This window comes from Hibiscus syriacus, unplaced genomic scaffold (genome assembly GCF_006381635.1).
Source record: "Hibiscus syriacus cultivar Baekdansim isolate YM2019G1 unplaced genomic scaffold, ASM638163v2 tig00110057_pilon, whole genome shotgun sequence".
In the NCBI taxonomy this organism is placed as follows: domain Eukaryota; kingdom Viridiplantae; phylum Streptophyta; class Magnoliopsida; order Malvales; family Malvaceae; genus Hibiscus; species Hibiscus syriacus.
In genome coordinates this window covers 647,032-660,478 of record NW_024062581.1, presented here as the reverse complement: position 1 = coordinate 660,478, position 13,447 = coordinate 647,032, and the positions used below count along the sequence as shown (strand labels likewise).

General features: G+C 36.8%; 2 protein-coding genes across 2 annotated transcripts; one reads left to right on the top strand and one right to left on the bottom strand.

Moving 5' to 3' along the window:
* Positions 1–501: 501 nt before the first annotated feature.
* On the bottom strand, positions 502–2,930 carry LOC120214253 (probable inactive receptor kinase At3g02880). Its single transcript, XM_039212200.1, has 2 exons — positions 2,822–2,930; positions 502–1,061 (listed from the first exon to the last, which is right to left on the bottom strand). Exons 1-2 carry the CDS (start codon positions 2,928–2,930, stop codon positions 502–504), a joined length of 669 nt encoding a protein of 222 aa, XP_039068131.1.
* Positions 2,931–9,889: 6,959 nt separating this feature from the next.
* Positions 9,890–11,103, top strand: LOC120214252. Its single transcript, XM_039212199.1, has 2 exons — positions 9,890–10,087; positions 10,243–11,103. The coding sequence occupies exons 1-2, from the start codon at positions 9,890–9,892 to the stop codon at positions 11,101–11,103; spliced, it is 1,059 nt and encodes a 352-aa protein (XP_039068130.1).
* The last annotated feature ends 2,344 nt before the right edge of the window (positions 11,104–13,447 follow it).

Here is a 13,447-nt window from a genome sequence, read left to right as displayed (position 1 = left end):
AAATACTTTATATAATATAAAATTGAATAATAAACTATCAAATTTATAATAAATTATGTCAAAAATTATATATGAAAAGAATCAATTAGTTGTATGATTCATTGGATTATATGGTCTTGCGCGATTCTTACAAAAAAAAAAATTAACTCTAAGCAGGTAAATCCAAATGCACCCTCGGCGCCAAATATTATGGTTAAAGAAATAAAACTATTATTACAACCTCTTTCCAGCTAAGCTAAGCTAAACTATTATTACAACCTTCTTTCCAGCTAAGCTAAGCTAAACTATTATTACAACGTGAAAAACAAAACCAGATGTGAGGCATTCTTCCTTGGGTTCTTAATAAAATTGTTTTGTCGAGCAAGCAAAAAAATCATGTAGTTTGGTCCCAAGTAACTTAAAAAAAATTGTAGATATTTGCAATGATATAAACCAACGATGAATCGGATTTGTGAATGCAATCAAAACAACTAATAAACCCACAATAAGCCATCAACTAAATCACTTGGAAGTATTGAGAATATCACTAAGTTTCAACATGATTTGTTCTATTGAAGGTCTTGTCTCCGGCAAGGTGTTGGTGGAAGCCAAAGCAATCTCCAAAACCTTGAAAGCTTGCTTGCGTTCTTTCCCTTTCACATGAAACTCGAAAAAAGTACTATCACCTTCTTTTATGCTTTCCTTCATTTTAATTATGCAGTTTATGTAACTTAGGTCCCGCACTCCCCCTAGCATGTCCAACAAAACTAGACCAAAATTGAAGACATCACTCTTTTGACTCAAATCCTCTGAATAAGTATTATTTGTTGTTCTTGATCGTTCTTTGTTCTCGGAATCCTCAATGCAGCCGGGAAACTGGACGAACCCGTAATCCGATAACCGTGCTGTGAGGTCGTTGTTTATCATGATGTTGGAGGATTTTATGTTTCCATGAACGTTCATTTTCATGTTCTTTTCTGTTGGCGGGGATTGTCCGTGGATGAATGCGATTGCTCTTGCGATGGAATCTATTATTCTCAAACGCTCATTCCAGTTCAAAGCAGTTTGGCCTCGCCTCCCACCTTGATATCATACGCAACATTATATAAACATATAACATTTTACTAAACAAAAAGTAGTGCTAAAACGATGAACGAAAGGTCAATTTAGCATTTCTATGTGTTTTTAATTAAGTAGCAAGAGGTCAGCTTTTTAATTGGGGGTCCAAATGATCGAACTTGAACGAACAAGTTTATATTTATGTTCGTTTTTTTTAATTTTAAAAGTGTTCATGTTCGTTTAAATTTTAAAATCGTGTTCTTGTTTATTGTTTATTTTTTAATGTATTTGTGTTCGGTTCATTTAGTATTCAGGAAAATGTTCATTTAACACTCGTGAACATATTCTTTAAACATTGACATACATCTTTACTTCAAAAAATATTTGCAAACATGTTCGTCAGTATATACGTTTATACCTTGATTTTAAAGTTCAATTCGAGAGAGTTTAACAAATGTTCTGGGGTCATAACTTGCCCAAGACCTAGATGAAGCGAAAAGTGTGTGGTTCAACCGATGCCGAGGGAAAAGTTTTGTCAGTTCCCTAGACAACCAATACTCTCTCCTCATATCCTTTTATTTACTAGTTAAAAAAATAATAAAATTATATCACTAGTCCTTAAGTTTTATAGTTTGAATTTCAAAATTCATCATATATTTAATTTAATCTCTACCTTCACCGATATTTAAAATAAAAAAAGATAAAAGAAGAAAAATTAGGTAAACAAGCTAATAAAAGAGTTCTTTATGAATATAACGAGTCGAACATACTTCTATTCATGATCGTTCGTTTATTAAATGAACATAAATATTTTGTTTATACTCGTTTATTTAAGTCTATAAACGAACGTTATACGAAATGTTCATTGAATGATCAATTCATTTAGACCCTAATTGGTTCTAAATGCAGTTTCTTAAATTTTTTCGAATGGAAAGAAAGTTGTTTAAAATTAGTTCTGTGGTTTTAACCTACGAAAGTAAAAGTAAACAAGGTACTTTATATGCAAAATGGATCAGCGAAAGCTAGGGTTTTATGAAGGAAGCGAAAAACTCACCAGAAAGAAGGTAAGCTAAACTTCCCATGGGAAAGTAGTCCAAAACAACAAGCTTGATCCTCTTTTTTTTTTTCTCGGCAAAGGACAATTTATTTAATGAAATCAATAGTCGAAGTTCAACTTATGAGCCTCGTTAAAAACCTCCCTAATCTAATTGAAGGAAAAGAGTACTACATAAGAAGACAATACAATCAAAACAGACCAAAAGCAAAAACCAGATAGTCAAAGATCGCCACCATCTAATTAAGGTAACTCAAGAGCAAAAAGCACCACTAACCAATAGAAGCAAAAGCTACAACCACCCAAGCGATTAAAACTAAAAAACAACAAAGCAATTCTAATCGAAGAAGCTTCCTCGACTACATCAACACATACAGAGACAACAAAAGCATTTCCAAAAGCTCCAGAGTGGACAACCAGAAAAATAACTCGATGATGAATCCACTACCACAATAATTATAAGATGAAACCATCACTAAGCTCTTCTTAAAGCTACCAATCTTAGAGTCAGGAAGCTCTCAACAAACCAACAATCGCCAGCCAATCGACCATTCCACTATAATTTCCAACTAACAAATCAATTTTAACATATACAGACCACATCATCCATGGACATTGAAACACAAACAAATATAAGTAAGCAGTGATGGGGACAAGGTAGTCGCACTTGTTGCAAACCTGAGCCAACCTCTCGACTCTCCTACTGAACTCACTCTTCCTGGCTATTACCTTCAGGAACCTCTTTACAGTTTACAGTGCAAAGTCTACCATTGGACATCACCACTTTTTCAGTCAATCCCCTACTGTTATCTCCCATCACACCCACTGATGTCCTCATAAATGTTGAGCATGAAGAAGTTAGTTAGCTATTCTTGTATAGTTAGGAATTAGTTAGAGGTTGGTTAGAAGCAGTTTCTTTGTTATTAATACTATATATATGTGTTCTGTATACATTAATTTCAATAATACGAATCAGAGGTATTCCAAGTATTTTGGTTTTAATATGATATCAGACTTAATTTCGATCCTTTTTCTTCTGATTCATTAGTTCTTTGGGCCTTCTCTTTGGGGTTTTTCCCTTCTTCTAACTTTTGTTCATTAAGCAGTTTGTTTTTCCCCAATTCTTTGATTTCGTTTTTTCCCGTTTCTGTCAACAATGTCTTCTGCCGAGGAGATGCTTGACTTCACTCACCTATTATACTTGCATCCATTAGATATGCATGGGTTAATGCTCGTTTCTTAGTCGTTGGTTGGTTTGGACAATTACAGTGTGTGGAGTCGTTCGATGAGGATTGCGTTGCTTGCTAAGAATAAACTAGGGTTTATCGATGGCTCTTGTCAGTAAGGCGTATATAGTGATGCTTTGCATGTGCAGTGGGGTCGATGTAATGTTGTTGTTCTATCCTGGATTCTTAACGCTGTTAGAAAGGATTTATCAATTGGGCTGGTGTTTGCCTCGAGTGTTACCTCTGTTTGGAACGACCTAAAGGAATGATTTAACAAAGTCGATGGTTCTCGAATCTTTTTTTTGCATCGTGAAATTGCTACGCTTTACCAAGGGGATTCTACTGTTTCTGGTTTCTTTACTCATTTGAAGATGTTGTGGGATGAATACGAGTCTTTAATTCATTTCACTGCTTATGATTGTGAAGTCTCCCAGCAAAACATGAAACATTTGGTTCAACAGAAGTTGTTTTCATTTTTGATGGGTTTGAATGACTCTTATTCGGCGATTCGGAGTCAAATCTTGCTCATACAACCCCTGCCAACGGTTAATCAAGCTTACTCGATGTTGATCCAAGAAGAATCGCATCTCTCTTATCTCTCTGTGATTGTTGCGCCTGATACAATGGTTTTGTTCTCCAACTCTGGTAGTTCTTCTGATCGCAAACGAGAAGAATACTAAATTCACTACAGTGGATTATGATAACTCACTTCAGCAGCAGAACCAAAAGGAAGATACCTTGGTTGACAAAGCATAATTTCATAAGGTAATTGTAAGGTTGTTGTATCTGACACACACAATGCCAAATATAGCTTTTTCAGTTCAGCAGTTGAGTCAGTTTATGCACCAACCAAAGAAAGAACACATGGAAGAAGCTCTTAGGGTGGTAAGATACATCAAGAAGAATCCTGGTTTGGGAATTATGTTGAAGGCTTAAAGTAGTTGTCAGCTTGTAGCAAGTTGTGACTCAGATTGGGCAACTTGTCCCATGACAAGAAAATCAGTAACAAGTTTTTGTATTAAATTAGGAGACTCATTGGTTTCATGGAAATCTAAAAAACATAATACCATAGCAAGATCTTCAGCAGAAACTAAGTACAGGAGCATGGCCATAACAACTTTAGAGCTAGTTTTGCTGAAAGGGCTGCTAAAAGAGCTTGGAATCCACAATGATCAATCGGGAAAGATCTAGTGACAGCAAGGATGCTTTACAAATTGCAGCTAATCCAGTGTTTCATGAGAGGACAAAACACATAGAGATTGATTGTTACTTCATAAGGGGAAAAATTCAAAAGGGATTGATCCATACAGAATTTGTTCCAACCTCAGAACAACAAGCATACATTTTAACAAAGGCACTTGGTGTTTCACAACATGAATATTTGTTATCCAAGTTAGGAGTAAAAGACGTGTTTTACCTCCCAACTTGAGGGGGACTGTTGAGCATAAAGAAGTTAGTTAGCTATTCTTGTATAGTTAGGAATTAGTTAGAGGTTGGTTAGAAGCAGTTTCTTTGTTATTAATACTATATATATATGTGTGTATTTTCTATACATTAATTTCAATAATACGAATCAGAGGTATTCCAAGTATTTTGGTTTTAACAAGAACCTCCTTCAACGACAACGATTGCCCTTGGTTTTCACAAGAAATCAATGGAACGTCGTCCATGAATCATATGATGCAATCATCGTACTCGGAGATGGATCCTGACCTGCTGTTTTCACCATAAAGACTTCTTCTGGGTTTTGTAAAGGCCCTTGACAACATTGTTGTGTGGATGAAGATGACAAATGTAGGGCTTATGGAATGGGGGTTTGTGGAGAAATATTGAAGGGAAATATTGGGTCGGGATGCAGATTTTGGCCGGTTTACATTGGTTTGAGGTGTTGGAAACATCGAATGCGGGGCTGTGATACTTTGTTTTGGCATTTTGTGGCTTCTTTTAATCCAAAGAATGACCATGGAAATTCTCTTCGAATCCGGTTGTCTTACGTTAAGTTTATGCATGCCTTGCTTCGAAACAATCCTAGTTTTCTTTTGTTTCATTCTGGTATTTCATATGGCTTATATCACACATGTATTGCATTCAAATTTTATTTAAGAATTAGATACGGTTAGAGAATCTAGTTGTGTGGTTTTCTATGATTGAAAACCTAGTTATGAGCAGCGGCAGATCCCCATTACATTTAGGGTTGATTCGAGTCCATCATGGATTCAAATATTTATATATTTTATTTATAGTGTTCATCCTAAAATTTTATTTATGACCATTTTATATATAAAAAGGTATATTATTGATATATCTATGTCCATTGTCAAAAATATTTTTAAGTTTGTTAATGATTATAAATTACAATAAAGATGAAAAATCTTGTTATAAATTTGTGATATTTATTTAGAGACCTAAGTTTGGGTCGCACCACTAGCGTATCGTTTTACATAGCAAACATGCATGGATCATGTTATTGTCGCGTAACATAATGCTTCACGCAAATGCAGCCCCACCATGAAAAGGTCCAACTTCATAAAGGATGGATCAAAGGGATGAGTGAGAGTAATCATTCTCTTTAAAAAAAATTAATTAGAATATATTTTTTTTTATTTTCAATTAATAATATGTTTTTCCTCTTTAAATTTTATAAATTTATTCCTCTTAAAATTTTAAAAATTCATCCCTAACATAAGATCATACGTCGATTCCTGAACTTCAGTGTGAATAACCGATAGACTTTGTTGTAACTTCTATTAGTGCACAACAAAGTTTCTTCCATTCCAAATATCCCACAATAAAACGAAATTTGTAAAGCTATTAATCTAATACACTCGTTACTTCTTCAACCACTCAAAAATATCACATATTTTAATTGTTCAAGATTTTAGCATCCATTGCACCGGGAGATAACACCTTCCTAGCACTTGGGAAATCCCTTAGCTCATGCCCCGTTATTTCTGCACCCATCTTTCAATCTTGTTGCCGGTAGTCAGTTTGAAGAGCGAATGCACCAAGTCCTCTAAGGGAGTAAGTGTATACTTATTTTTTCGAAAAATTATTAGATTTAATTTAGTATGTTCAGGGAAAGGAGAGAAATAAAAAAAATTACAAACCCGTTCTTTAAAAAAGACAAAAAAGAAATACTAAAATTTTAGACAACATTTTTAAATTTTGAAATATGTCACGGATTGACTTCCTTTTAGAAGCACCTCATGGCCTGTTAACCTCTAGCCAAACAATTTAATCTTTAGAAGCGTCTTCATTTTAACCTTGACTTGTTAACCAGCTTCTGATCATAACCAACTCGCCATAATTCACGACATACTCCAATTTCCAGCTACCAAAACATCTTCGTAAGCTGCTGCAATAAAATATATCTTTCTCAACTGAAAGCTACGACACCTTCTAGGAATCAATCTGTAGTTAATTACAATCTCACTTACGGGCATGAAAACAAAACATGTAATAGTTTCCACCTTTGATCAAATCATACAACAGCTGGTTCAGTCCTCCTTGCACTGGATATCAACGCCTCCAACATGTTAAACCCTTATATCATACGAAGGTGTCGTAGCTTCACTCAAAAATTGAATTAGCTTCTCATAAATATAATAATATATTTATGAACATACTAATAATCTAATGAAGTTTAGTGATATTTAATCTGAAAATTATAGTTTGAAAAGATATAAAATCAAGATAATATATAATTTATTCTGTTGACATAAAATTAAGATATAATTTTATTTTGACAGTTAAATATGTCTAATATATTAAAATTATTAATAAATGTGTGTGTTAACTACATAATAACATACAAACAATCATTATATATGTGTGTATTAATACATAATAACATACAAACAATCATTATAAAAAAACTATACAGTGTTGACTTGGATCACCTTGAAAAAGGCGGCCCTTGAAGTTTCAATTCCCACCTGCTCATTCTTCACAAACTGTCGGAGGAAGAAGTTCCTATAGCAGTTTCCCCTACGTATGTCAACTATAGGATTCTCGTCCACGATGTTCCCTTCAGATTTATGTCATAGAAAGTGGCAAGAGTTCTGGGTAACTTCATGGGAGTTTTCATCGAGTATGATTCCTCTGCTACTCGATTGGTTTATAAAAGAATAATGAGAATCCAGGTTCGAGTCGATATCCGACAGCCTTTGAAAAGGAGGAAGAAAATCTTATTGGCGAATGGTAAGTCTCCGTTTGTCCGTTTTGAATATGAAAAGTTGACACTATTTTGTTTTCTCTGCGGCAAATTGGGACACGGAAAGAGTTTTGTCCTATACGTTTGAACAGTGATAAGCAGGATCTGGAATTAGTTTGGGATGCCTCCTTGAGAGCTCCCCCTAGGAGATCGATGGATGCAGCCAGTCAATAGATGGCTTCGAGAGGAGAATGACAGTGGCAATCCTAGACCATGGAATCAAGGCATGATGTCAGCTGGACCCCCGTAATTCTAAGGAAGTGCTGCCCGAAATTCCTGCTAATACCATAAGGAATAACAATGAAAGAAATGCCATAAATTGTGATAAAGCAAAAATTACGCAAGGTGAGGAATCCAGCCAATCTGGGAAAATCTTGCCTTCTTTTGTAAGTCTAATCATGGCCAGAACGTTGGTAAGGATTCAATCCAGCGAATCAATAACTCCTTAACCGATGGTGATGTCCTTATGAGCGTGGAGGATGAAGATAACCCGATCACTCAATCTGATGGTTCGAAGAGACCGCGATTTCAGTCCGTTTTACCAGAATTTTTCGAGCAGATGGATTTGAATGGTAACTTCGATGTTTCATCGGCAGGCTCCGCTCTTTGGGCCAGCCGATCACAATGAAAATTTTAAGTTAGAACATCCATAGATTGGGTCTCCCCCGGAATGTTCACCGTCTCTGGCACATGGTGTGAAACATAGACCACTCGATTCTCTTCATCATAGAATCCGTAAGTTCTGTAGTTTTCAGAATGGCATCGACATTAGTGCGGATGGTAGTAGTGGTGGGCTCTCTCTCGGGTGGAAGAGAAATGTTTCAGTTTCTCTTTGCTCCTTACCTGAAAGACATATAGACGTTCTCATTAATAATGACACTGAAGGGAAAAGTTAGGGGTGTACTGGTTTTAAGGAGCCCCAAGGGGGCTAACAGGGCAGAATCTTGAGATCTCCTTGGGCGTCTTAATGACCATCCTCTGACAGTGTTATGAGAGATTTTAATGAGATTCTTGAATCCTCTGAAAAACAAGGCGGATTTTTGCGGAATGAAACTCAAATGCGCAATTTCAGGAATATTCTGGACTGTAATCTAGATTATATTGGGTTAAAAGGCACTTGGTTTACCTGGGAAAGAGGCAGAACGGAAGCTAAAAATATCCGTGAACACCTGGACCGAGGTGTCGTAAATGCTAGTTGGTGGAATCGCTTCCCTGATTATCAATTAGAACACAAGATTCACTCTATTTGGACTACTGTCCAATTCTCCTAAACACGGCAGTCCCTCCATCTCTACAGAATTTTGCTCGTCACTTTCAATTTGAAGCAGCGTCGCTTTTGGAACCTTTGCGTGAAGATGAAGTTCGCAGACTTTGGTCCTCTGCCCCTGGTTCAATTCCAGAAAAGCTACGTTGGGTCAGCTCTGGCATGGATCGGTGGTCTAGGAAGTAGTGGAAAGGAAAAAGGCATACAATCAATGAACTGGAACAGAGGACACACTCTCTTTTCTCCCTAACAGTTTCTGATAATAATCTTGGTGACATTCTGGAAGCGAAATTGGCTTTAAACATCGAATTGGATAAGGAAGAAATGTACCGGGAACAACGATCTCGGGCCAACTGGCTCAAAAATGGAGACAGGAACACAGTTTTTCCATAGTTTTGCTAATCAACGTTGTTGAACGAACAGAATCCATGGATTATATGACTCGGATGGTACTTGGCAGGAAGGGGAGGATAAGCTTAAAGAGATTGCTATGGACTATTTCTCGGCTATGTACAACATGAATGGAACTACCTCCTATGAGGAAGTTTTGGAGGATATCGTTCAGAGCATCTCCCAAATAAATAATGATTTTTTGTCTAGCAACTTTACTCAGGAGGAAATATGGGCAGCGATCCAATCAATGAGCTCGACTAAGGCCTGCGAAGAAGATGGTTTTGGTGCAGTTTTCTACCAACAGTTTTGGGGGATTGCCAATGAAGATGTTTCGAAGTATTGCATCGGAATCCTCAATGGGGAAAATTCGATTTTGGAGACCAATCACACAAAAATTATTCTTTTCCCCCAAGGTAAAGGAGCCTCGGAATATGAGCCAATTCCATCCAATCAGCCTTTGTAATATTATATACAAAAGTATTGCTAAGACTTTGGCTAATCGGCTCCAATATGTAATTCATCTTTGTATCGATGAAGCTCAGAGCGCTTTCATCCCCGGAAGACTTATTACCGATAATATCATTGTCCCTACGAGGTCCTTCATTCTTTTAAAAAATGCCTTCTGGATATAACGGTTCTTTTGCGATCAAGCTCGACATGATAGGGTTGAGTGGCCCCTCATAGAAAGCATCATGAGAAAGATGGGTTTTGTGGAGGTCTGGATCCGAATGGTCATGTCTTGTGTTTCATCAATGAAATACTCGGTGATTCTTAATGGCAGCGTCACCGATTCCTTTATCCCCTCTCGCGGTTTACATCAAGGCGACCCTTTAAGTCCCTTCTTGTTCTTAATCTGTAGTGAAAGCCTTTCCTCTCTCTCCTCCGCCAAGCCCCCAGAGGTGGATCTCTAAGAGGAGCTCGTATCTCTAGAAGTGCAACTCTAATTACCCATCTATTCTTCGCGGACGACAGTCTAATATTCAGGGAGGCATCTATAAATGGAGCGCAGAACTTAAAATCTCTTCTTCAAAGGTATGCTGATTGCTCTGGGCAGATTATTAATTATGATAAGTCAAATGTCTTTTTCAGTGGGAATGCGAGCAATGTAAAAAGTCAGAAGTTTGTCGTACTCTTGGCGTTAGAAGGTCAGACAGTCTTGAAAATTATCTCGGTCTTCCTTCCATGGTGGGCAGAAATAAAAGGCGGCCTTTCTCAAGATAAAAGAGAATCTTCTGAATCGTATCAAAGTTGGAGCACCAAACTCCTCTCGTTGGGGGGCAGGGAGGTGTTCATCAAGTTACTCCTCCAGTCTATTCCTGTGTACACAATGTCTATTTTCTTGCTGCCTAATAATCTTTATAGAGAACTCGAAGCTTATCGCTCGATATTGGTGGCAGAAATCAGCGTCAAGACGTGGTATCCACTGGTGGACTTAGTTCTATCTCACTCTGCTGAAGACTTATGGGGGCATGGAGATCTCGGAAAGTTTAATATTGCTCTGTTAGCTAAGCAAAGGTGGGGACTCATTTCCAACCCGAGCTCCTTGGTTGCTCGGCTTTTGAGAGCAAAATACTTCCCAAATTCATCCTTGCTGCAAGCTAGCCTCGGCGGTCATCCTTCCCTTATTTGGAGGAGCATTTGGAGCGCAAGAAGGCTTATCGAGATGGGTATCGGGTGGAGAATAGGGAATGGGCATTCAGTCGACATATGGAATGATTACTGGCTCTCTGAGTTTCCTGTTAGAAAACTGGAAAGTAATAGTGCAATACGACATGGAAGGGTTTCGGATCTCATTATTCGGCCAGAAAATAGGTGGAATGATACCTTCATTCGTTCGATCTTTAATGAAGCAGATGCAAAAAGAATCCAAAAATTTGGCTACCTATCCCTCCCCCAAGAAGATGTGCTAGTTTGAAGAGGTGAATATCGGGGTACTTGCTCTATCAGAAGTGGGTAAAAGTAGGGTGGGTAAAAGTAGGGGTGTGCAAAACTAGCTGATCCGGTTGACCCGACTCATCGACTCGTCGACCTGGACCTAAAAAAAGGGATAATTTTCCAAAACAATTTATCCAGTCGGGTCGGGCCCGTGCCACAAACTTGAAGTTTTTCGGGTACCCGGTTACCCGAGTACATGGTTAGTTTTTTTATACATATACAATATAATGAATTATTTATATTATAGATTATTAGATTTTGTATTTCGAACTTTTAAATTTTATGTTAGGATGTTGGAGTATGCAATTCGAAGTTTCGAACTTTTAAATTTGTGTATATATTTTTTTAATTAATAATTTGAAAATGAAAAAAAAACAAGGTATCGGGTACCCGCAAAATCCAGGTACCCGACAATATCCGGATCGAGACACAGGCCGAAAAATCACCGACCCGGATGTTGCAGGTACTTGGTGTAGACACCCATTTTTATCTGGGTCGAAAAAAATATTATAAATTATTATTTTTATTTTTATTATTCACAATTACATTTTTTGTGCAGGCCTTGCAGCCCAAAATTACAACAACCCACCCGAGGCCCAAAACAAACAACCCAGCAAACCCAAATACAGATCCAACAATCACTCAGTAGACCCAATTCCAGATCCTGGTTCCATAAACCAACTCGCCTAGCATTCGACCCGAATTCAGATATGACCCGACTCCCTAGGGTTTTTAAAACCCTAACCCTAGGATATGATATATGCGCCACCATCTGTTCTCCATTATCACCACCGATTGTCCCACCTGCACCGAACAGTGTCTAGCATCAACTCAACAGTCCTTACATGGCAAATCGGGCAGAGAGGAAAGCAATAAAATAACAACATAAAATCAATCCAAAATCCCGAGGGGATTTATTGTCATAGATCAACACATGCAAATAAAAAGAGGGGGAGGAGATGTGAGAGAGATTCATTCGGGGTTTTAGGGAAGCGAAAAGAAAAGGAAGAGTTTCAGAGAGAAAAAAAGGGAAATCATTCGAACCTAGAAAAAAAAACATAAAATAGACAAGAACCAACAACACAAAAAAAAAACAAATACCAAAGGGAGTGAACCCTTACCTTGGTCGGAGGAGCATTAGGAAGCCCAAAAGTAATTAGTTTCCAGAAATTCTGAAAGGTATTAAGCCTAGATCTAGGGGTTTAGGGTTGGTTTTAGGCTAAGTAAGGGTGTTTTTCGGGTTGAGGAAGGTGAGGGCAGAATTTTGGTATGATCCTCTCTCTCCGATCGCCGGGCGCCGCCGCGAGCACCGCTGGTGGCAACCATCAGCTTCTTCCCCGACGAGGGGAGTTGAGATAGTTCTGTGAACTCTTTCTCTTGCTTATTTTGCTGAAATGAGAGAAATGAGGGAGGCTGGGAAAATAAGCTCGTTTTGGGGCTTATATGCAATGATCAAAACACTGCTGTTTTGGTACACCTCCTTCAACGTGTTTTGAGTTATGGTATAATAGCCATGTAGGTCCTTGATCCTTGTAATCTTACGATTTATCCATATAATGAAGTTCTATATTATTTGATTTCGAGCCTTTATTTTTCATTACTTACTTTTTAGTCCTGTTATTACCTGTTATGTTATTTTGGTTATTATTTGACTTTGGTCCCAATATTTATGAATGTTACATTTTAGTCATTGATTTAATGTTTTGTATATTTTCTTTGATGTTTGAATTTGGCCTTGATATTTGTAAATCTTGTATTTTAGTCACTGTTTGGTAGTTGATTTAATTATTGTTTGATTCTTTAGGTTTCTGTTTTAATGCATTTTAGTCCTAAGTATTATTTATGGGTTATTTTCATTTTAGTTACCTGTATTGCTTATTATTTGTGATTTTGGCTATGATTTATTTGTAATTAATGTTCACCCCTTTAAGATTCTTTTTTTACAATTTTAGTCCCTTAAATGTCTATTTTTACTATTTTAGTCCTTTAAATTTTTTATGCTATTTTAGTCCCTTAATTTTTCTTTTTTGCTATTTTGGTCCTTTAAGTTATTATTTTTCTCATTTTGGTCCTTGTAATTTTAAATATTTACTTTTTGACCATTATATTTTGGGTTGCAATATTCGTTTGTATTTATTTCAATCTGTATGTATATATTTTGCATGTTATGTATTCATTTGTATCATATGTAATTAAATATATTTATCTCTATTTATTGTAAATATTTTTATTTCGCATTTTTCCAATCATCATTGTTTTAATATTAGAAAATTGAGAAATTTAATTGAAATCTACGAAGATTTCTCCTAACTAAAGGGAAGATG